The sequence below is a fragment of the Echeneis naucrates genome, chromosome 1, assembly GCF_900963305.1.
Source record: "Echeneis naucrates chromosome 1, fEcheNa1.1, whole genome shotgun sequence".
Lineage (NCBI taxonomy): Eukaryota > Metazoa > Chordata > Actinopteri > Carangiformes > Echeneidae > Echeneis > Echeneis naucrates.
Genome location: NC_042511.1, coordinates 24,103,804 through 24,125,017, shown reverse-complemented (window position 1 = coordinate 24,125,017; position 21,214 = coordinate 24,103,804). Strand labels below are relative to the sequence as shown.

General features: G+C 41.9%; 4 protein-coding genes across 8 annotated transcripts; 2 read left to right on the top strand and 2 right to left on the bottom strand.

Moving 5' to 3' along the window:
- Nucleotides 1–1,797: 1,797 nt before the first annotated feature.
- On the bottom strand, nt 1,798–6,032 carry serping1 (serpin peptidase inhibitor, clade G (C1 inhibitor), member 1). Its single transcript, XM_029508949.1, has 11 exons — nt 5,898–6,032; nt 5,509–5,556; nt 5,300–5,408; nt 5,061–5,222; nt 4,676–4,975; nt 4,244–4,459; nt 3,720–3,863; nt 3,362–3,565; nt 3,136–3,275; nt 2,331–2,553; nt 1,798–2,137 (listed from the first exon to the last, which is right to left on the bottom strand). The coding sequence occupies exons 2-11, from the start codon at nt 5,554–5,556 to the stop codon at nt 1,890–1,892; spliced, it is 1,794 nt and encodes a 597-aa protein (XP_029364809.1). The 5' UTR covers nt 5,898–6,032; the 3' UTR covers nt 1,798–1,889.
- A 1,056-nt stretch (nt 6,033–7,088) lies between these two features.
- Nucleotides 7,089–10,424, top strand: tmem134 (transmembrane protein 134). 5 transcript variants are annotated; one of them, XM_029506295.1, is made up of 9 exons: nt 7,089–7,455; nt 7,563–7,577; nt 7,844–8,101; nt 8,187–8,254; nt 8,362–8,448; nt 8,540–8,616; nt 9,243–9,287; nt 9,866–9,919; nt 10,029–10,424. In XM_029506295.1, exons 3-9 carry the CDS (start codon nt 7,889–7,891, stop codon nt 10,109–10,111), a joined length of 627 nt encoding a protein of 208 aa, XP_029362155.1. In that variant the 5' UTR covers nt 7,089–7,455; nt 7,563–7,577; nt 7,844–7,888; the 3' UTR covers nt 10,112–10,424. The 5 variants fall into 5 exon arrangements, with proteins under 5 accessions (XP_029362155.1, XP_029362164.1, XP_029362146.1 ...); XM_029506304.1 differs by lacking the exon at nt 7,563–7,577 and having other exon boundaries at nt 7,089–7,262; nt 10,029–10,423; XM_029506286.1 differs by having other exon boundaries at nt 7,563–8,101; nt 10,029–10,423.
- A 425-nt stretch (nt 10,425–10,849) lies between these two features.
- Nucleotides 10,850–14,670, top strand: aip (aryl hydrocarbon receptor interacting protein). The gene is made up of 7 exons (XM_029511231.1): nt 10,850–10,980; nt 11,475–11,657; nt 11,743–11,931; nt 12,178–12,354; nt 12,534–12,675; nt 13,092–13,321; nt 13,416–14,670. The coding sequence occupies exons 1-7, from the start codon at nt 10,882–10,884 to the stop codon at nt 13,419–13,421; spliced, it is 1,026 nt and encodes a 341-aa protein (XP_029367091.1). The 5' UTR covers nt 10,850–10,881; the 3' UTR covers nt 13,422–14,670.
- A 201-nt stretch (nt 14,671–14,871) lies between these two features.
- Nucleotides 14,872–18,023, bottom strand: cdk2ap2 (cyclin dependent kinase 2 associated protein 2). The gene is made up of 5 exons (XM_029511241.1): nt 17,948–18,023; nt 16,756–16,911; nt 16,438–16,529; nt 15,897–16,017; nt 14,872–15,587 (listed from the first exon to the last, which is right to left on the bottom strand). Exons 2-5 carry the CDS (start codon nt 16,808–16,810, stop codon nt 15,520–15,522), a joined length of 336 nt encoding a protein of 111 aa, XP_029367101.1. The 5' UTR covers nt 16,811–16,911; nt 17,948–18,023; the 3' UTR covers nt 14,872–15,519.
- Between the last annotated feature and the right edge of the window lie 3,191 nt (nt 18,024–21,214).

The following is a 21,214-nucleotide window of genomic DNA, read 5'->3' as shown; positions in this document are numbered from 1 at the left end:
ACATCTGTTTCTGATGAAAAGACGAAGTCAGAGCAGATACTGCTTTGGGAGGTGCTGTTTGTATATTTGTTCTGCTCCAGCTTTAGGAACCAGATTTCAACAGGATCTAAGTGTGTTTACCTCAAACTTAAATTCTACTCCTGCAGAATCACAGATGATGCAACGTTTTCTTCTTTCAGGGCAATAGTACACCAGTAAAGTATGAATTTGAAAATTCAGGCATTAGGTTAGTCCTGTTATCAACCACCAGTAATCCACCCTTACACACCCCCAAAAGCTGTGTGTGTGTGTGTGCGTGCGTGTGTGTCTGGAAAAAAAGCTGGGTTTAATCTACATCACCATCAGAGGGAGTTATTTCTGCGCTCATTCATCCTGTTTCGTCTGATTTATATCTTGTCTTTAGAGGCATATGTTTATTATTTAAACATGAGACGGGACTAGTGGAGCTACTGTAGCCATGCCAGTGCTGAGATAAACCATGTAGGAACGCAGGCAGGAAGAAATGAGCTCCTACATGGTTTAAACACAGGCGATAAAATGAGATGAAAGCCTGAGCGGAGAAACACATTTTCAATTGGCAAGAAGCTGCGTAGTCGAAGATCAGGAGCTGAGATATAAACACCTACATATGTGCGCTATGTGCCTTGTAGCACAGATCTGCATATCGATGCAATATATGGGCTGGCTTGTTGCAGAGTTTTATAAATGCTCACCAGGATATCAAATTCCCCCGGTTCACCTATCGCTCCTGTCCTGGCCATACACTGGTTCACAGAAACATACCCACAGTCAGTCAGTGGCCTCCGGGACTTTTCTAACTGTTGAATCGATCTGGCTGCTCATATTCTTGGTGTCCTTCGACAACCTTGTGAATGTCTCATTGTTGACTGCAAAAAAAAATAATACTTCAGTGGTGAATTAAGTTTAGAATAAAAAAAAAAAGGGCTTGGGCGTTATAAAAGCTTGGGACTAGAGTACTTATAATAACAGTTGGCTTAAACGCTTTTTCTGTTCAACCTTTAATGGGAGGATGTTGAGTAAGACAAGTGGGTTTTATTCTGCACTTTTTCTATGCACATTAAAACTCCCAGCACATCAGCAGTGAGATAATCAAACCAAAACAACAGCACGATCATGTTATCCAAGCTGGGCTGGGTGAAAGTGACCTAAGAGTTCACATTTCTAACGGGATCTGTTGGCTTTGTTTACAGTCACTAAATTATCTGATTCTGGTCCATTGATCCTGCTTAGCTTATGTAATTTTATCTGCAATACGGCTGCATGTTTAGCAATGCCCATCAGCTTGTATAATAGTGTGCAACTCGTTGATCCATTCTGGATGCTGATGTGTCGACAGTCAGTGCTGTCTGTTCAGTCTTTTACCATCATGTGTTTTTGTTCGTGCATAAGATGATTCAGGGTATTTTTTTTTTTTTTTGCTCAGTTGCTGTGCTCTACCAAGCGAGCTATTACTTTAAAAAGCAAAACAAAACCTACTGTCGCAGATTTTGTCTTCCTTAAATTGATATCAATGGTGATGATGCAGGAGGACTGAGATGCGAGGGAAATGGGAATTCACTGCTGCAGTCCCTTTGTAGTCACTGTCAATGTCAATCACACAGTATGGCTGCCATCCCGTGGTGGGTTTGTGTAACTACTTCAAAATAAACGAGATAAATTGAAGTTGTTTCAGTGCTTGTCTGTCTTCCTTTGAATTTTACACATCTCCAATAAAGTAAAGCAAACTGCACATGTGTTTATTCATCATTGCTGACAGCCATCCATCAATAACTTGTATTTCACTTAAATCGGGTAGCTGATTATATTTTTACCATATCCTGGTTTCTTTCCTGCTCCTTGACTTTGTTTGCATTTCCGCTCCCTCTCTCTCAGGGATCAGTCACTCTGCCGATAAAGAGCGGTACGTTGGCCTGGTCGTTCCACAGCAGCATGACGAAAGGCCTCAAGGCCGTGAAAGAAGTGAAGGAGCGAGAGAACGATACGGTGGTGACGGCGCTGGCCTCCACTCCTTTTTCAGTGAGTGCAAGAAGGGCCTTGTGTTTGACCTCATCCACAGCTAGCATGTTCTGAGAGTTGAGGCCACACAGGTTGGGCCGCTCTAAGAGGGATGAAAGTCCTGCTTGGAGAAAGGAGGAGGAAAAAAAAAACAGAGATGATGGAAATTAAAGTAAATGGATTAGATTACAGGGAAATCAAAGAGCAGATGAGGGGACATATTTCAAAAAATGGCAGCTGGGTAAATGTGTGAGCTGAAAGCAAGAGTGGTGCTCACGTTGTGATATTAATAAGCATGTGAAAGATGAGCAAACCTAATTTCTTCATTAAGAAGTTCAAGTCCGGCTGGTCATTCAGCTTGATCTGGGGCAGAGTAACCTCGATATACTGAGGAGTTGTCATTTGCATTTCCTCTATCATTTGACGCACCACAGCGTCCGTCATCCTCACCTCCATTTGCTGCAGGTCAGCTGCTTTGTGGGAGCGAGGCAGCAGGATGTAGAAACTGTTGCCACCGGTGAGGCTAAATCTCGCCACCTTTTGGCAACAACAACAACGACAAAAAATGACAAGTGTAGTTAAAGTCTAGAATTTTTCAACATTGTGTAAGATGTTAAAAAAAAAAAAAAAAATGATGACAACATGAACAAAAGTTGATATCAATGGATTCTATCAATCAGGTGCTAACTTATGATAACTATGATCTAAGTCCATCATTATTTTGGAACAGTAAATATAATTGTACGATTAACTCCAGCATCATTCTCTAATATAAAGTTGTACATTTGCATTCAGAGTGGTCCGTTTGAATCTGTTTGAGGTGCAACTATGGATCAACATCTATCTACAGTATCACTGTATCTGTATGACACTTTAGAAAATCTAAAAACACGATAACTCTGCTGAATTCAGGAGTTGGGAGAAGCAACTTCTATGCTTGTTGACATCTAAAAAAGATGGACATTGGAGGTTCTGATTTCCTCAGAAACTGTAAATCACACAGAAACAGTTGTATATATGAGAAGGAATACAAATGTGTAAAATCCAAAGGTAAACTGCAGCTGTCAGAAGGTATGTTGTGAATGACGAGGTAGGATGGCATGCTGGGAGTTTAATTACCTGCGCCTTTAGCTCAGTTATGTGTGTCATAGCAGCCATGTATTTCTGATGATAGAGAAGAGGCACCGTCACCAGATCACCGTCCAGTTTCGTGAAAAGACCCTTCTTTGGTTTCTGATTGAACTTGATCTTCCATTCGCCTGACACACACACACACACACATTTTTTACTTTCCATTGCCGTCACATGCACATACTTGCTTTCTGCGCACATATGTTTCACTGACCATTGAAGGAGACAGCATTGAGCAGTAGCAGCTGTGTACTGGGCGGAACAGAGTCAACCAAATGGGGGATTTTATTTCTGGTTTTGTTTGCCACCCAGGTATTGATCATGTGTGTGTTTTCCTCGCTGGTTTCCAGAAACCTGGTCGGCTCAGCGTCATAGTACTGGATGGACTGGTTAGTGAAGGACTCGGTCAGATCGGTTTCTAAGAAAAGGAAAAGAGAAATCACAATGAGCAAAAAAAAAAAACAAAAAAAACATCCATTTAGCTTTTGAATGCACTCAGAATCTCCTTGATTGCACTTCTCTAAAGAGAGGGGCTGTTGTGTGCACTTCAGAATATGAGAGTAATTCAATACGTGGGTTGTAGTAGATCTGAGAAGCCATCTCTAAAGAACCAGACAATTTTTCTCTCAGCTTCTTCATCTGGAAGTGAACACAGTGGAAGTCATGTGGCACACAGAGGGCGCTCTCAATGGCTTTACGGGTGATATTTCTTGCACCTGAATGTAACAACAGAAACAATAAACTTTGTAGAAAGCTGCAAGGTTCCTCTAACAAGAGGAAAACAGTTGTGACATTGTCAAATGGAAAAAGATTTTTTAGTAAACATGAAAGAGAACAAATCTCAAAGGCCAAGGCTGTTTTCATTCAGTATTTTCTGCCTTGGTCAGTATTTACAGAAAAACATCAGAGGTGACCAGACGTGTATGTAGAATCAAATCGAGGGAAACTGAGGGCTCATTTTCATTGTGAATATGCATTTAAATTTCATTTTTGGGGGATTATGGATATAGTTTCTGATCTAAAAAAAGTGGGAGGTCACCACACCTGAGTTGTAAAAGTTTATATGCAAACAAGGAACTTGGTCCCCTTTTCATACCTAACAACAAATGTGAGAGGGCTCCACTGATGCTGATGGGAGAAAAAAGCAAGTTTTTCGAAGGATATAGCTGTCGCAGATAAGAAAAGGTCTTCATGGAAAACTCTGTCAGGGACTCCTGCAGTACGGGCTCCCCTGTACGACTGTCCTCCTGCTGGCAGGGCTCCCACGCTCTGGGGAAGTTGTCGCAGGAGAAAGGAGGTTGGGTGGGAAGAACTGGGAAAAAATAGTTAAACAAATCACACGTAAATATTCTACTTACTGTTTACAATGACACCTCAAGCCTTTTCCTGTATATTCAGGCTATTTTCTCTGAAAGTTCATACACATCTCAAACTTGGTTCATTTGGCAGTTACTCTGAATATCAACTGTTCCAAATTTGCAGACTTTGCTGTGGCATATTCGGATATAGAAAAGGCCACAAAACTTACCGTCAACAATAATGTGTATGCTGCTGAGGTTCAGCCCTTCTGCAGATTCACAAAAGTACATTCCAGCATCTTCCATGACAGTGTCTTTGATCAGGAGGGTCTGATCATTGTCAAACGGGTAAAGCAGGGTTAATCTGTTATTAGAATCTGTATTATCTACAGGATCCAGCTCGTGTCTGTGTCCATCAACTGTCTGTTTGAACCAGCGTGCGTTAGCTGTGACTTGGCTGCTCGATGACAGATGGCATGGGAGGAACACCTCGGAGCCTTCGTTTACCTTAATGGTAATGTCAAGTAACGCTGCAGAGAGAGACACAACATGTGTTAATTTCAAATCTAGCCAAAAATACCAATGTGTGTATGCAAGATAAAGAGCTTGGCTCACCAGCAACTGTGAGTTTATGTGTCATCTTGGTCTCTGTGTTGTTCTCTCTCACCAAACACACATACAGGCCTTGGTTGGCAGAAGTTACAGGAGATATTAAGAGAAAACGGCCATCTTTTATAACTCTTACCCCGTCAAGGAGCTGCTCATTTATGTCCACATCTGTATAAAGAAAAGAAAAAAGATATGTAGCATGTATCCTCACAGTGAAAATGGTGGGGAAATAAGTGTAAAAAGACCATTGAATTGCCAGGTGATGGTAGATCCGATGGAGTGCGGTTGAGGCGAAGCACATGGCAGCTCCACAGTGTAACCAGAAGATACCACTACATGTGAGCATGATGAAAGCTAAACAGAAACAATATGTCAAACATCTGAGGAAATCCAAGAAGGTTCAGGTTTGAATTCTGCCTCAATAGTGGCTAAATATTGGCAATCTGACATTTACCTCAAACATGAGCTGCAGCAAGAGGCAGAATGCGATGTGCAGTCTCATCTGGGGCAGAGCAGAGTACAGAGCACAGGGATAAAGTCTGACATGCAAATTGATGGAGCTGTTTCGTAAGTGAAGATTTCAAAATGAATATGGCACCAAGCCGAAAAAACGATCAATGTGTGGCGCAGCCTGTAAAAGTCTGATATTCTCCGAACTCTGAGCCTTTTGAAAACTGTCTGCATTCAGCCACGACTTTCATTAGCAATAAATACATCTGTCATTTTCCTCCTCTACAAACCTCAGAAGTTGTCTACAATCATGTTAATAAATACCATATAAATTACATTTCCTCAATTCAGCGTGTACAGACCAAAAAAAAAAAAAAACATTCAACAACTTACATCTCTTCAATTTCCAAATGTTTCCGAATTCAATAACTGCACGAGCTTTTACCAGTAAGGTTTTGGCCACATCCAGCCACAATTCAGTTGATCTGTCTCCTCTGACTGTCTGCTAAACTGCAGTCAGCAATGACTAATCTCGGACTGTTGGTTTAGAGATGTTTATGCTTGCATAGCGCAGGTCTTCTGACTTTCTGGAAACCACATGATTTCAAATGTTGGCAACAGGTATTAAGTGGGATGATTTATATTCCTCTGGCTACTTTGCTGTCATTTCAAGCATTGCACAATTGTATTATCGAGCATTTAAATGCTAATTTTCTGTTGATATCACCAGGTAAACCTAGCTGTGGAAATGTGGAAAGCGGTTATGACTCGTTGGGACTGATTAGCAGTTTCACACATTTTTATCTTGTTATTATTTTTGGCAGATTTTCAATTAGCGCGACAAATTAAGCCCGAAGTGTTTTTCATCACAGGGCGAGGGATAATAAACACAGACGTGGATGGGATGAGTTTTCTGGAAATTGACAGAAAACAGTTTTCCTGCTTTGGAGGCCAGTGAGGCCATAAATATCAGAGCAACAGAGTTGTCATTTAATGGAAATATTACATTGAGGGTTTTTTAGAGTTGCTGAAAAGACAAACAAGCTGAAAGGAAGGTTCAATGAGGAGAGCATGGTTTGATGAAATAATTGTGAATGTAATACGTTACAAACAGTAGGTCACTTACTTTAAAAAACAAAACAAAACATCTGTGTTTTGGTGGTTGTGGGGAGAAAACCGGTCACCTGCTGCATTAAAGCTTTGGATGAAAGCAGCCAAATCATCTAAATGTAAATGCGTTCGTTCAATGCAAAATAGAACATTTCCAATCGAAATGTGCTGGAAGTTCAGTAGTAGAGCTCCAGCAGATATATTTTATCAGTAACTGCAGTGTAAACGAATTAGGTTCAATTTCACAACAGGTGATTCACAACAGTCACCTTCTGATTTAGATTATGTTGAATATTAAAACTGCACAGGACGTCTGAAGCATTTAGTACCACCTTTCCCCCAAAAACATCCAAAACAAGCGCCTTGTTTTGGGCAAAATAAGTGCATGGATCGGCATTTCGACGATCGATTGAGCTACCTGACCCGCGGGGAGGCCGCTGGGCGGAATGAGGCGTGATCAATCGAGAGCCGAGAGGAAGAAGATTGAAACTTTCTCAGAGGCCAATTTTTAGCTACACATTAAAAAAAAAATAAGAAAAACAAACCGAACCATCGCAGGAAAAGTTGCCCCCCCCAAAAAATGTGAGCCGATTCTGGACGACGTGAAGTCGAGTTTGTCCCCGAAGGAGGAAACATTTAACGGAGACAGTAAGTTTTTGGTCATCTGACCGACGAGCGGAAAGAAACCAAACAATAGCAGAGAAACATCAGAGCCATCCAACTTCTCCAACACAGCTCCACAGACATGCAATGTGTCCGAAGTGAAAGCTAAAAGCTCTACGTGTTGGAAATAAAAGTATTTTCATGAAAAAGGACATTAAACGTGTGGGATCGCCTCCAGGTAAACTCTGCCCACGACAGTTGTAAAAACTAAAAAAAAAAAAAAAAAAAGAAACTCAAATTGAGACAGTTTTCTTAAACTGCGTTATTGTTCTTGTATGTCTGCAGATCTGACGCACTTTGGTGGGTGTTTTCTCACTTCATTGTGTGTTTGAGTTCCTCGCTGCATTGGATGGTTTATATATATATTGGATGGCCCAAAACCTGAACACACTTGAGGAGAATGCTGCAATCAAACTTCTCATCAGCTCCAAAAATCCAATAGTTCACCTCATTTCGTAGCTGATGTCTGCAGCCATTATCAACATGTTAGATCTTTCTCCTCCCCAGCTCGAGGCCAATGCATTGTGAGTAACACTTGTTTTGTTTTGCCTGCTCTGTGCCTACAGTGAACATCAAGCTACAGATCCTCAGGGTGTAAGAGGCAAATCACCATGTCAACGCAATTTAGTATCGACGATGCCTTTGTGCTGGAGGGAGATGACGATGGAGCTGTATCAGACAGAGAGGCGGAGGGGTGGAGGGGCAGAGACAAGGACAGGGAAGCAGGAGAGATGACATTTGGTCCCCTCACTTTCTCTAAACCTCAGACTCATCCCTCCCCTGCTGCCGCCGGCTCTCCTGAGCACAGCAACCTGAAATATCAGGTACACGTGCACCTCGAAACAAACTCAACATGAGAATGTTGTTTTCTCCAAACTCCGACTTTTATTTCATCTGCTGTTTCTTTAGAATCTGGAAAATGAAGACGCTTTGGGCAGCAATGTCAATTCCTCTTTCAATAACTTCTTCAAAATCAGGTGGGTCCTCCAAGAAGGACCAGTAATTGATTATCTTTTTCCTCTTTCTTCCTCTCACTGTTTGCCGTTTGAGCGAGAGATGAGGCCTGTTTCTCTTCTCTCCGCAGTGACCCAGCAACTCTGAGTTACTGCAGCTCTCAGTGGTCCTTCAGCACCCTGAGTTCCGTCACGCAGCTTTCAGCACACTGCTGTGGGTGAGTTCAAATTACAGAGACACACACACAAACACTCGCATGCAGAATCCATAACAAACAAAGTTACTTTACAAAAAAACGAACTGTGTAGGTGGGTGTCCCATCCACTGGTGAAGAAAAACAGACGAGTTGTTCTCGCTTCATTCCTTCTCCTCATCACTGGAGTTGGTGAGTCTTTGTTTGAAGTGTTTCTCATTAATCACCGGAAAGGATCTAACCTGGATATTCTGATGTGTTTATACCAGTTCTTGGATGAGAACGGATTTGACTCATCAATTTCCTCTGCTCATGCTTTTGACGTGCCTTTATTTTTTTTCTTTACTGTTGACAATAATAATGTCTGACTGTAAATGGCTCTTCAACAACTATGTACGAGCTGGACAAAATGAAAACAGTTTAGCAATTTGTGTTAAAACACGTAAGATTAAATGACTCAAAAGCACAGAGAGACTTTTACATAATTGGCTCAAAACATGCACCATTATTTTAATGTAAACATAATGATTCTGATCATTTTCCAATTTCCTATCAGCTAGTTTGTTCAGTGTTCTGCCAGGTCTGACATTTTGTACAGTGAACTTTGTCCTCTTGTTTATGCTGCGTCTTTGTGCATAACAAATGTTTGTCAGAGTTAACAGAAAGAGTAAAAAAAAATAATAATAAATAATAAAAATTATATATATATATATAGTTGAAAGATATTTATAGATTTATACACAGTGGGCTCCAAAAATCACTCTCTCAGTTGCGGTCTCTTGTGTACACTAATGCAGTTTTGTGTTGTTTCTTTGAAGCTCTTGTTTTCACAGGTGTTGTCATACAGCTCAATCCAAATGCAGGTAAAAAAAGACATATTGTTGGGCGACATATTTACACACATACACATATTTAAAGCGTCATGTCATATATAAAAAAAAGTAGTTGAAGAAAATGCAGAGAAGCAGAAAAAAATTAGGAAGTCGGCATTTTCAAATCAAATAACACAAACAAATAGGAAGAAAATATTGTTGTTTACAAATAGCTTTAAACTGTAGCAGTTTATGTGTGATTTTTGTTGATTGTATTAGTATGATTAGGTTGAATGTTTTATTTGAAAAAAGTAAAAAAAAAAAAACAACTGAGAAATGAACTACTGCTCAGGACATTTTCCAGGCCAGGGTTGGTGGGTATAGTTAACATTGGACAGGGACAGGCTCTCTTGTTTACTCCTGTTTCCAACTTTATTCCAACACAAGCAAAGATCTCTTGGCTGTATCGTCACATTTATTGTACAGAGTGATATTGATTTTTCTCATGTAACTCCCAGCAAGATGTGAAAAAACGTGTTTTCTGAAAATGTTCATGTATTATTTTACCACATGCATGCATTGATTAGTGTTGTCGAATGTGTTTTTAGCTAATGACACTTTCCCTACAGGGGTTTCAAGTGCTATTTTCTTTGTTCCTGGATTTCTTCTTTTTATCCCTGGAGGTAAATTTATCATTTACTTCTGGGACTTCTTTAGCATGGCTCTTGGCTACACCAATAAATGCATGCTTTGTCTTGACAGTAACAGTGTCATTCTCTGTATTTCCTGCAGTGTATCATGTGATATACATCAGCTGTGCTGTCCGAGGAAGAAGAGGCTTCAAACTTTTCTACCTACCATATTTTGAAAAATGACATTTTATCACACACAATTTTTTTTTTTACTCTTAAAATGAATTGTATTTCATCACTTGTAAGAGAAACATAGTGTCACATGTCTCACATTGTGTTTTCTTGTCATTGTAATGACCACTACTAATTTAACCACTCAGTGCCTTCAGTATGTTTCCACTACATGAACTCACATTGCTGTACATGTATATGAAATAGAAGGAGCTTGCTCTCACCTGTGTTGTCTGTGTGTGAATAATGACTGTGAAATTACAATAAACCTTTTGTACATTTACATTTTCATGATTTGAAAAATGTTTTCCAAATAAACTTTTCTCAGGCTGCAGAACTGAGGAGGTCAATAGAGTTAATGTGGGCTCCATAGATGATATGTGTATATTTATTACGTCTGGCAGTACGTTGTATTTGCACAACATTCAATTCCTTTCTTTCTGGGAACTAAACACTCACACTTGAATTTAAAAAGCAAAAATATCTCCAACTGGACTTTTCATGGTTCTGTCTTGGTTTGTGGTTACCAGTTAATGAATTTCCAAAACAGGCCGTATCAAACCAAACTGCCAGCCCTCCAGGCGATTACAGCCTGTGGATAGTTTCTGATCTTACATGAATGTTGTCATTTCGTTTCTTATTATTTCTTATTATTCTTTGTGAAACGACGGTCGCCTTCAGCCGCCTTTCCGGTGTTCACGCTGCTCGGCGTCCTGCGGCCCGAAGTGACGTACAGCTTCGGCAATTTCCGCCGGCCGTCGTGAGCTGGCACTCGGTAAAGGATGGAGGAAGAGGTACGGAAGCTTCTCGAAGAAGGAATAAGAAAGAAGCTGATCAGTCCGGGTAAAGGCGAGCTGTCCACCTTCCCCGATGGCACCAAGGTAAGAGCCGGGCCCGACGGACTCAGAGGATCCGCTCCTGTTTTTAGCGCCGTTTCTGACAAACCACCGAGCACGTTAGCTAATGCTAACACCGGAGCTGTGTGGGCTAACGACGTCTGTCAGATCCGTTCGTGTCGCGGTGAAAGAGGCCCGTTTGTTCCCACACCGGGCTCTGCTAGCTTCGTGCTGACCTCGGGTTAGGTTTGATCAAGACAGCTTCTTAAACCGGATTACGTTTTCCTACATTTTTTTAAATTATTTATTTATTTTCATCGGATGGAAACATAGGGGGGCGGACCCAAATGGCGTCTGTCTCTGGTCGCCCATTCGTCGGTTTGGCACGTCAATCAAAAGCGTGGTTGTGATGGCGTTCATGCTCCGAGGCCCGATGAGCGTGTTCGTTGTTCTTCTGTTTACCTGTAAACAAAAAGATCGATGTGTCTGTGAACGGCCCTGCTGACTCCTGAGTCTGATCGCTGGTTTGGTTTTCACAGGTGGTCTTCCATTACCGCACCAGCCTGTGTGATGGCACAGTGCTGGATGACTCCAGGACCATGGGGGGCCGCAGCAAACCCATGGAGCTCATCTTGGGCAAGAAATTCAAGCTGGCTGCTTGGGAGAGAGTGATCATAACCATGAGAACAGGCGAAGTTTCAGAATTCACCTGTGACACCAAGGTTAGTGAGGTTCAGTGTGAAAGGGGTAGACATGTTGTTCCTCCTCAGTAGTGACCTTTCCTTTTTGTCTCTCCTCACCCCTCAGCATACAGCCCTGTACCCACTTGTGTCACAGTCCCTGAGAAACATCAGCGCTGGCAAAGATCCCCTGGAGGGCCAGAGACACTGCTGCGGCATTGCCCAAATTCATTCCCACCACTCTTTGGGGCACAAAGACCTCGATCAGCTTCAAGCCAGTCCAGAGCCTCTAGTCTTCACCATCGAACTTCTTGAGGTGAGCAAGCAAAAAAAAAAAAAGGGGTGAAGGGAGCTGTACAACATATTTATATATTGCCTAAATAAAATAAGGATGGATTTGATGCAGGTGTTTTTAGTAATTCTTTATTTTTTATTTTTTTTTATTAAATGTTCAAGATTACAAACATGCCCAAAGTTAAGACACCAGTGTTTGCTGATAGCTTTGAATGGGAGAGCTACACTGACGGCTAGACTGCCACTAATCTCCAGTCTGTTGGCTCAGGTCCTGCCCCCAGGGTCCTTCCAGTTGGATGTGTGGGCTATGACAGACAAAGAAAAATTAGAGTTTGTTCCTCAGATCCACGAGGAAGGCAACCTGCTCTTCAAACAAGGCAAGATAAAAGAGGCCTCAGAAAAGTACTACAATGGTATCGCCTGTCTCAAAAACCTACAAATGAAGGTAAGGCCACAGCTAATCCTTTGTTGTAGTAAACATGACACAGATGGTCAACTTTCAAATTTTATTTGCATTTCTTGTGTAAAATCAGGTACAGGAAGTGGAGAGTTGCGGTTATTATTGCCCTTCAGTCACATTCATGTGTCTCCAACTTGTCTGCCTGGGTGGACCTTTTGTTTTAGGAGCATCCTGGAGATGAAACATGGGTGAAGTTGGACCACATGGTCACTCCACTGCTCCTCAACTACTGCCAGTGCAAGTTAATGCTGGGCCAGTACTACGAAGTCATTGAACACTGCTCATCATTGATCTTCAAATATGAAGGTAAAGCTTTGCTTTTCGTGGTGCCTAACAAGTCACTAAGACAAAAGAGTGCTGTTGCTACTACAGATCAAGGTCAAGGTCAAATTTATTTATAGAGGATGTTAAAAACAGCAGTCAACCAAAGTGCTGCACAAAGGTAAAAAAAAAAAACTAATATAAACAAATTAGATGCAAGAAAAGAAAGTCTGCATGGGGATTGGCAAAGACTATACTCTTAACACTCTCAGGTTCTGTCACTGTTCATTAGACTGCTAAAAAAAAAAAAAAAAAAAGGTATAGTAATGTGCTGATTGCACAATGTTGCCTATAGAAAAAAACAACACTATCTCATTCTGTGTACTGTTTGCATGTGACCATGTTGTTGGTCTTGGTACCAAATGCAGTACATATCATTTATGGCCTCTCCTTTCTAACAGGTAATGTGAAGGCCTACTACAAACGGGCTAAGGCCCATGCTGCAGTGTGGAACGAGCAAGAAGCACGAGCAGACTTTGATAAGGTATTGGCGCTGGACCCCTCTCTGGGACCGTCTGTAGCCAAAGAGGTGAGGGCCATGGAGGAGAGGATCCGCTCTAAGGACAAGGAAGATAAGGGTCGTTACAAAGGCCTATTCAACTACAACGCACCACCAGCCACTGCCACAACAGTCAGTCCTTTTTGTTTTTCTTTGCTGATTGCGTTTATCCCTTTTAAAAATGAGATGTCATCTTAAGCATCTGATGTCTTCCTCTGTCTCCCAGGGTTGAATTTCTTCTACGATGGTAACAAGAGGATGCCTGTGAATTTCAAGATGCAGGGGAGGGAGAAAACAGTTCACCGCTGGTGTTTTAGTTTTACCCATGATGCACCCGAACCAAACACTTTGCCACCCAGCCCTCCATGGTACACACGTAAACATTCTCAGACACTGTCAGGCTGCGACACACAACTGCACCCACAAATGACACAGGTGTGATGTGCATTCCTGCCTCTTTCCTCTAAACTCCCTCAATTTAATTGTGAACATTGTTTTAGAGGACAGTGCTGACTCAAACAAAAGTTCCAAATCCAATAGTAACGTTAAGTTTGCACTGGTCAGCGGTACTGTTAATCCAGCGAATTGTGGTCTTAAATATGCATGAACTAGTCTGTTATGGTTTCAGAAATGTCAACACCTGGTGAATAACGTGCTATTAGTAAAGGGCTACATGCAGAATGACACCCTAGGCGGCAGTTTTCACAGCATTCATTGAGGAGTTTTTTTCTTTTACAATTTAATCATGTGTAAAATTATATAGCAATTTATATGGCAAATGTCAATCCTGCAATATATTATCAACAACTAGCTTCCGCATTTAGTGTTGTATTGCTTTCTCTGAAACATGTGCAGAGCTGTTGGATAATGTCAGAAATATGAGCCTGTAACCCAGCAAGGAGAATTTCAAATGAATTTCAGACACTAATGCTCTCCCTTCAGAAAATCAATTGTTTTTGCACAAGGAAAATTGCGCATTTAACACAGACACACACCTAGGCCTTGCACTGTCAGACCATGCTTTCAATCTTGGTCACAGTATAAGCACTGGAATAAGCAGGAGATCATCTCCAAAGAAACCAAGCTGTCTGTGGCAATCGTTGTGTAACACACATGAATTGTGTGTATTGTTTCTTTGCTTTTTCCTGTATACCTATTTCATATATGTAAGAAATAGCACCACTATCTATTTTTGTCAAGATGTACTCAGTAAAACTGTAAGTATCTCTACATGTGAAGCAGTGGGGGCATCAGCCTAACCTGTCTGAACTGAGATGCTATCGAGGTTGTGATTAAGTAACTGAAAATAAATGGTTTATCCCCAATTTAGCCTTTTAACATATTTGACTATCACAGGTAACCTACAAGGCTTCTGCTAAATCAGTGCTGTCTTGCACGGAAACCAAGTTTTCTTAAGTGAAGTTTTCAAAATATGAATAAAATAAAACAATTCTGAATTCTCAGGGTACAATTACTCTTACCTGTAAGCGAGCTCTTCTATTTTGATCATTTGGGGCTGAATCTTAACCGAGTGTTTTTATATTAAACCAGTTTCCCTCCAGACAGAATAAGCTTTATGAATTTGAATTCCCTAGACAAGGTACAGTATATGGGCTTAATGCTAAGCATCTGTTAAGAGACCATTTCTACGATCAACAAGAAAGCAAGAAAGAAAGTTATTTTCCTGTTATTTAATTAAGATATACATACTGAACTGCAAAAATCTGGTTTACAAAATTTCCGTACAAACAAATTGACTTGAGATGTACAGAGTTCTTCGGATTGAGAAACATCTAATGTGTGTTTAACACTACAAAATCATCAAACAAAGCAGGGGCGAATGAAGGCTGGGTAAGTTCAAGACTCAAAAGACATGAAGTGTTTGTTAAACAATGTTTGGAATTGAAACTTGAGAACAAGTGCAGTTTAATGATTGATTTCACTGTTTAAAAAAAGCCAATATTCTATGTCCGCTGCTCTTACTGAGCAAATAGTTGAACATTCCTATTCAAGGTTTTTACCCACAATTGTACTTAAAAATGCATTAGAATTCTCTACACTTATCTTAAAATAGATACAAAACTGCATGTTGCACACACCCCACACATCACAGAAAGTTTGTCTATAACAAAATGGCTGTTGAATGCAACAGTGGAGAGAAGAGGGTCATAATGTAATGCGCCTATAAAAAAGCCAGCAGGGAAAAGGACAAAGGTTGGTGGAGATATATTAAAAAAAAAAGAAAAGAAAAGAAAAAGGCTGTAAAACAGACATTGGAGGAAGGCTTCTAGAGGGAAAGAGTGTGGAAATGAAGGGATCTGTCCAAAAGGTTATGTGCGGGCACTTCTTTCCGTCTCTGCAAGACATTCCCTGACCAGTGCACGAGCATGGATTATACCTGAATGAGACAAACAGAAGGGATGAGCTGTTAAGACAATGACATTGAGGTTTACTGCATATATAGATGTACACAAACAGGCAGGTGACCCCCCCCCTTACAGAATGCTTGATTTGAAATTATTTAAAATTCACAATTTTTAACCTACAAGTAAAATAATTTCACAATCTTAAACCATGCAGTAAAAGGCACATAGAATACCGTATAAATATATTTCTAACCAACTGCATGTAAATCAACTGTTCGCAACACAAGTCAAGAAATCAAGATGATATGCTGAAGACATTTGACCTGCCAAGTGAAACATACCTCTCTTTAGCCTCTCCATAGCACTCTTGCTTCCAGCATATGTAGGCCTAATCTCACGGCTCATCTCCTCAATGACGGACAGAAGTTCACTGTAAGTGGAACCTTGTGACACTTTTACGGGCTATTAAAAAAAAAAAAGTGGGAAAGCAAAAATAAATAAATTAAAAATCCATTAACATTTGTTAGAGCACTGGTGAAGAGAATGAATGAGAACTGCTGTAGCCTCCCATAGAATGTAGTGTAATGTCCACTGTCAGTGTAGCTCAGTAATAGAAAGCCAGGGTCTGTCACACAGAGACAAACAACCAGTGACGCTCATATTCACACACAAACATGTTTTTGACTGTGGGAGGAAGACAGAGTGCTTGGAGGGAACCCAAATAGGCATTACATTCAGTGTTCAAACCCAGAATGTTCTTGCTGCACTACCACACAGCACTCTACAAAACTTAAAAAGCCCCTCGGTTTTCCCTATTTTGTCACCCATCTGCATGTTTGTGGTATTGCCAGGACAGAATGGATAACTGTCCCGCAGACATACCTGAACAAAGCCCATAGAGGGTGGCCCAAAGTCACTGAAAGCTGGCCTAAAGTTGGATGACGAAGGGAGCGAAGGAGAGGGCACAGAGGAGCCTGGGCAGGAGAGAAGAATAGGTTTACAATGAAGACAACCCAGACAGCATTACCACTTATTTATGATGGCAGGTTACCACAGAGAATACACAGAAGGAAGATCATACCTTATTATCAGTTAATTTGATAAGTATCATCTACTTAGCATTCAGGTTGTTTTATCAGCTACTGGGACTCCAACATTGACTAGGCATTTAAAATCACTGAGGAATAGCATAATTTCTACCTGGAGGAGTGTGGTTGGAGCCGGATGGCGCAGGAGCAATGGGTTTGTAACTCATGGCGAGGTCAGCAGGCAGCTCCCTATACGACGCGCCACTTCCTTCGGTCCCGTCAACCCGGTGCTTATACAGTTTTACTGTTGGTGATGAGCTCCTAAGAGCTAAGGAAGAGGAAAGGAGAGCTTCACGTTTCTATTCATCCTCGGATTAACTAAAAGGGAGCTACAAGGAGCAATTTTCACTACAGTGAGTATTCACCATCAAGCATTCAGGCTTTTTCCTCAAGTGTGCCACTGCAGGAAAAACTAGAACTCAAAGAGGTAGCGGAGTCCTCAGGACCAAGGGCCAGTCTGTCGATGTATTTTCTGAGAACGCGTTAAAAAGACGTTGCTGAATGCACCCAACTTTGTCTTCATTATTGGCACCTTGCTGAATGTTTCAGATTTCCATTCAGGTACAGATCCATTATTTGACTTTTCACAAAGCACAGAGAATTAACGCGTGTGGTTCATGTATTTTTTTTTTTGGGGGGGGGGGGGGGGCTGCTGTGTGTCTGTGGACATCAATGAACACATGAATGTTTTCATTCAATCTGCATGCAGTTTTAAGTAGGAAATGTCCGGACTGGTTGGAGCTGATTAACTCAGATTAACACCACAGTTGTAAACAATGGTTTGCGGAAAAAGCACAACACGTCTAACCTAAAAATAACTCTGGCAAAACAACACAACACAACACAAACTATAAGTGCTCCCCAAGATCGCGTTGATTCCATTAGGCAGAGACCTGTTATTACTTTTTCCGAATAAAACCTTTAGGTTTTTTGAAAGGCAGCCTATAAATGTGTCAAAATCGAACAGACCCTGGAACTACACGTGGGTTTTGTGTGGTTGGTTTCGGGAATCGAGCAGCTCTCGGAGGGCGGATGAAGGAGGGACGGAGAGAGTCGGAGGTGCTTCACGGCACAAAAGCCGCCTTTAGCTTCGGAGGAAGGAGCCGGGCTAACTATTACCTGGTAACGTTAGCGAGGTTAGCTAACAGCCGCCGGTTAGCATAACACGAAGAGTACAGTGAAGAAAAGCCCATCGAAAAGCAGCCGTGACATTCTGCAAACACCGGGCGACACATAGAGAGGTTATCTACACCTACGACCAGTGAGAACATTACAGGTGATTCAAAAGAGCGGCATTTTCTCACCTTTTTAAGGAGAGTTGTAATCCTCTGTGGACGCGAGTACTGACGCTTCCACAGCGTGTGAGTCTGCGCAGTAGAGTAGTACCCTTTTTTTTTCCTTTTTTTTTTTTTTTACTTCTAGAGCGATGTGATTGGCTGATGGAGCAACCTATGACGTGGGCTACAAACCGTGTCGTCACATGGAAAAGCCACAGCAACAAACAGAAAGAAACTCCAACGAGTTTCATCCAACCTGTGGAGACCGAACCCTGGACCCCTATAGGGACAGAACCCTGGACCCTTATAGGGTCTAAACCCTGGTCCCCTATAGGGGCTAAACCCTGGACCCTTATAGGGACAGAACCCTGGACCCTTATAGGGTCAGAACCCTGGTCCCCTATAGGGTCTAAACCCTGGACCCCAACAGGGTCAGAACCCTGGTCCCCTATAGGGTCTAAACCCTGGACCCCTATAGGGTCAGAACCCTGGACCCTTATAGGGTCAGAACCCTGGACCCCAACAGGGTCAGAACCCTGGTCCCCTATAGGGTCTAAACCCTGGACCCCAACAGGGTCAGAACCCTGGTCCCCTATAGGGACAGAACCCTGGACCCCTATAGGGTCAGAACCCTGGTCTGTTATAGGGTCAGAACCCTGGACCCTTATAGGGACAGAACCCTGGACCCCTATAGGGTCAGAACCCTGGACCCTTATAGGGACAGAACCCTGGGCCCTTATAGGGACAGAACCCTGGACCCTTATGGGGTCAGAACCCTGGACCCTTATAGGGACAGAACCCTGGACCCCTATAGGGTCTAAACCCTGGTCCCCTATAGGGTCTAAACCCTGGTCTGTTATAGGGACAGAACCCTGGACCCCTATAGGGTCTAAACCCTGGACCCCTATAGGGTCAGAACCCTGGACCTTTATAGGGACAGAACCCTGGACCCTTACTGGGTCTAAACCCTGGACCCCAACAGGGTCTAAACCCTGGTCCCCTATAGGGTCTAAACCCTGGACCCTTATAGGGCCAGAACCCTGGACCCCTATAGGGTCAGAACCCTGGACCCTTATAGGGCCAGAACCCTGGACCCCTATAGGGTCTAAACCCTGGACCCTTATAGGGCCAGAACCCTGGACCCCTATAGGGTCTAAACCCTGGTCCCCTATAGGGTCTAAACCCTGGACCCCAACAGGGTCTAAACCCTGGACCCCTATAGGGTCAGAACCCCAGACCCTTATAGGGCCAGAACCCTGGACCCCTATAAGGTCTAAACCCTGGTCCCCTATAGGGTCAGAACCCCGGACCCTTATAGGGCCAGAACCCTGGACCCCTATAGGGTCTAAACCCTGGTCCCCTATAGGGTCTAAACCCTGGACCCCAACAGGGTCAGAACCCTGGACCCCTATAGGGGCTAAACCCTGGACCCCTATAGGGTCAAAACCCTGGACCCCTGTGTGATCTAAACTAGTGATGAGAATTCCAGCTCTGTTTAGAGAACCGGTTCTTTTGGCACATTTCAGTAAAAAGAGTTGACTCATTCAGTTCTCAAGTGGCTCCTCAGATTTTTTGTTGCTTAAATAAATTTATTACCATAAATAATGTACAATTATATGTAAAATTAATTACTAAATGTAAAAAACGTACATTATATCAAATGTTCATTATTCATATATCTTATTATACTCAACATGGAGCAGAGTGCTACAAAAAATAAATATGTATAAGTACAAAAACAAAGACCCTTATTTACCAGTTATTTATTCATCAACTTTTAAATATTTAGTGTGAGACAACAATAAATACAAAAAGAACAAAATAAGAACAATAACAATAAATAAAAAAATGTGTAAAACAAAAAGAAAAGCAGGTAACAGTTTTAGACTCAGCTTTGAGGGGCTGCTTCTGTTCCTCCCTCTGTAAAGACGGTTCGCTCAGAGGGGACAGATTCTGCCTTTGCTTGATCAATGAAACTGAAATGCATCAAAATTTTTGCTTCTCTTCCTGCCACTCATTTTCAATTCCCACCTGTTTCCAGCGTGTGCGTCTCTCTGAGCTGTGTGTAGCCCCTCCCCCTTCCGCTCAGTGCTCATGTAGCTGACCAATCATGTGGGGCTTGAACAGAAAAAAATGAAGCGAGTCCGAGCCAGGCAGGATCCGGTTCCCGTCGTTCATTTCGCCACCGACACATCACTAGTCTGAACCCTACTGGACCTCTGAACAGGTTCTCCCTGTGTCTTTGGCCTTGTGTCCAAAAACATGGACTGGATATGGACATCGAAGACCATTTACATTTGTGAACAGTTCGTAGTCACCAATCACCCCAATGGTCAGGGCTGACATACACATACACACCAGCTCATTCTGAACCCCACCAACTGTCAGATGGGACTTGCTCCAACACCCACTGCTGTCACGTCATACTTTTTATTTTTCGTGTGTTTAAATGAAGGAACACAATGAAACAGAGGTGTTATGAAAAGAGCAGCACTTCTTCTACCAGTCTAGACAAGCTTCTTGTGTTATTAACACAGCCCTCGCATTTTCATTTTCATTACAGATAAGATTAAAAAAAAGTTGAAATGTGCTTTTAACGTTGTTAATTTGCAGTTACCCACTTTGCGCTGGGTGACTTACTGCTGCAAGATTTTCTTTTGTCCTCCATAAATCATAATGGTAAAATGGGGTTTGGATTCATCTTCCCTGCATTTAGTTTGTTACTGCTGCTTCAGGTGCAGCTCCAAAGGTGGAACATAACTGTGTACTCATGAGCAGTTAGTTTATGTTGTAAAACAGTTCACTGTCTACGTGATTAGTGGTATCTGCTGCTTTACTCATTATCATAACCACCTTCTGAGCTGCTGGATAGAGATGGAAGCAAGGAAGTGGCAGTTGTCTTTGTTCTCACTGTTAATCAAAATAATTAAAATTTTAATCATAATTCAGCTAACATCCAATTACTTTCAGCATGGACACTGATTCCACATTTTATCTCGGACACAGGAGGGATTATGAAGCAGAGGCAGAAAGAGAAGGTTCCACTCACAAGTTTTGTTGAGGTGATTTCTGAAAGGGTGTTTTTTTTTTTCTTCAAATATCATTCCCCTGACTGAAACAACATACAAATAGAAGAAATGAGACAGAGCAGAGTGTTTCTTGTTTGACCCCACATTGTAGCATGCACTGTTCCATAAATGAGCCAGTTTCAATTTGCTGTAAAAATTATCCATTGAGAATCACCCAGTCCTTTTAGCTGTACCAAAATGGAACTCGAAACTTTGGTATATTCCC

Bases quoted from the DNA above. Each gene is read 5' to 3' on its own strand.
- serping1 (XM_029508949.1), bottom strand. From the start codon at position 5,556: ATGAGACTGCACATCGCATTCTGCCTCTTGCTGCAGCTCATGTTTGAG. The intron at 4,976-5,060 runs GTGAGCCAAGCT...CTCTCTCTGCAG, and splicing joins ACATAAACTCACAGTTGCTG to CGTTACTTGACATTACCATT. The intron at 2,138-2,330 runs GTTTGCTCATCT...TTCTCCAAGCAG, and splicing joins CTTCTTAATGAAGAAATTAG to GACTTTCATCCCTCTTAGAG.
- tmem134 (XM_029506295.1), top strand. From the start codon at position 7,889: ATGTCAACGCAATTTAGTATCGACGATGCCTTTGTGCTGGAGGGAGAT. The intron at 8,449-8,539 runs GTGAGTTCAAAT...CGAACTGTGTAG, and splicing joins CTTTCAGCACACTGCTGTGG to GTGGGTGTCCCATCCACTGG. The intron at 9,288-9,865 runs GTAAAAAAAGAC...CTTTCCCTACAG, and splicing joins ACAGCTCAATCCAAATGCAG to GGGTTTCAAGTGCTATTTTC.
- aip (XM_029511231.1), top strand. From the start codon at position 10,882: ATGGAGGAAGAGGTACGGAAGCTTCTCGAAGAAGGAATAAGAAAGAAG. The intron at 11,932-12,177 runs GTGAGCAAGCAA...CTGTTGGCTCAG, and splicing joins TCACCATCGAACTTCTTGAG to GTCCTGCCCCCAGGGTCCTT. The intron at 12,676-13,091 runs GTAAAGCTTTGC...CCTTTCTAACAG, and splicing joins ATTGATCTTCAAATATGAAG to GTAATGTGAAGGCCTACTAC.
- cdk2ap2 (XM_029511241.1), bottom strand. From the start codon at position 16,810: ATGAGTTACAAACCCATTGCTCCTGCGCCATCCGGCTCCAACCACACT. The intron at 16,530-16,755 runs GTAGAAATTATG...TCTCCTGCCCAG, and splicing joins CTCCAACCACACTCCTCCAG to GCTCCTCTGTGCCCTCTCCT. The intron at 15,588-15,896 runs GTATGTTTCACT...TGTCTCATTCAG, and splicing joins TATGGAGAGGCTAAAGAGAG to GTATAATCCATGCTCGTGCA.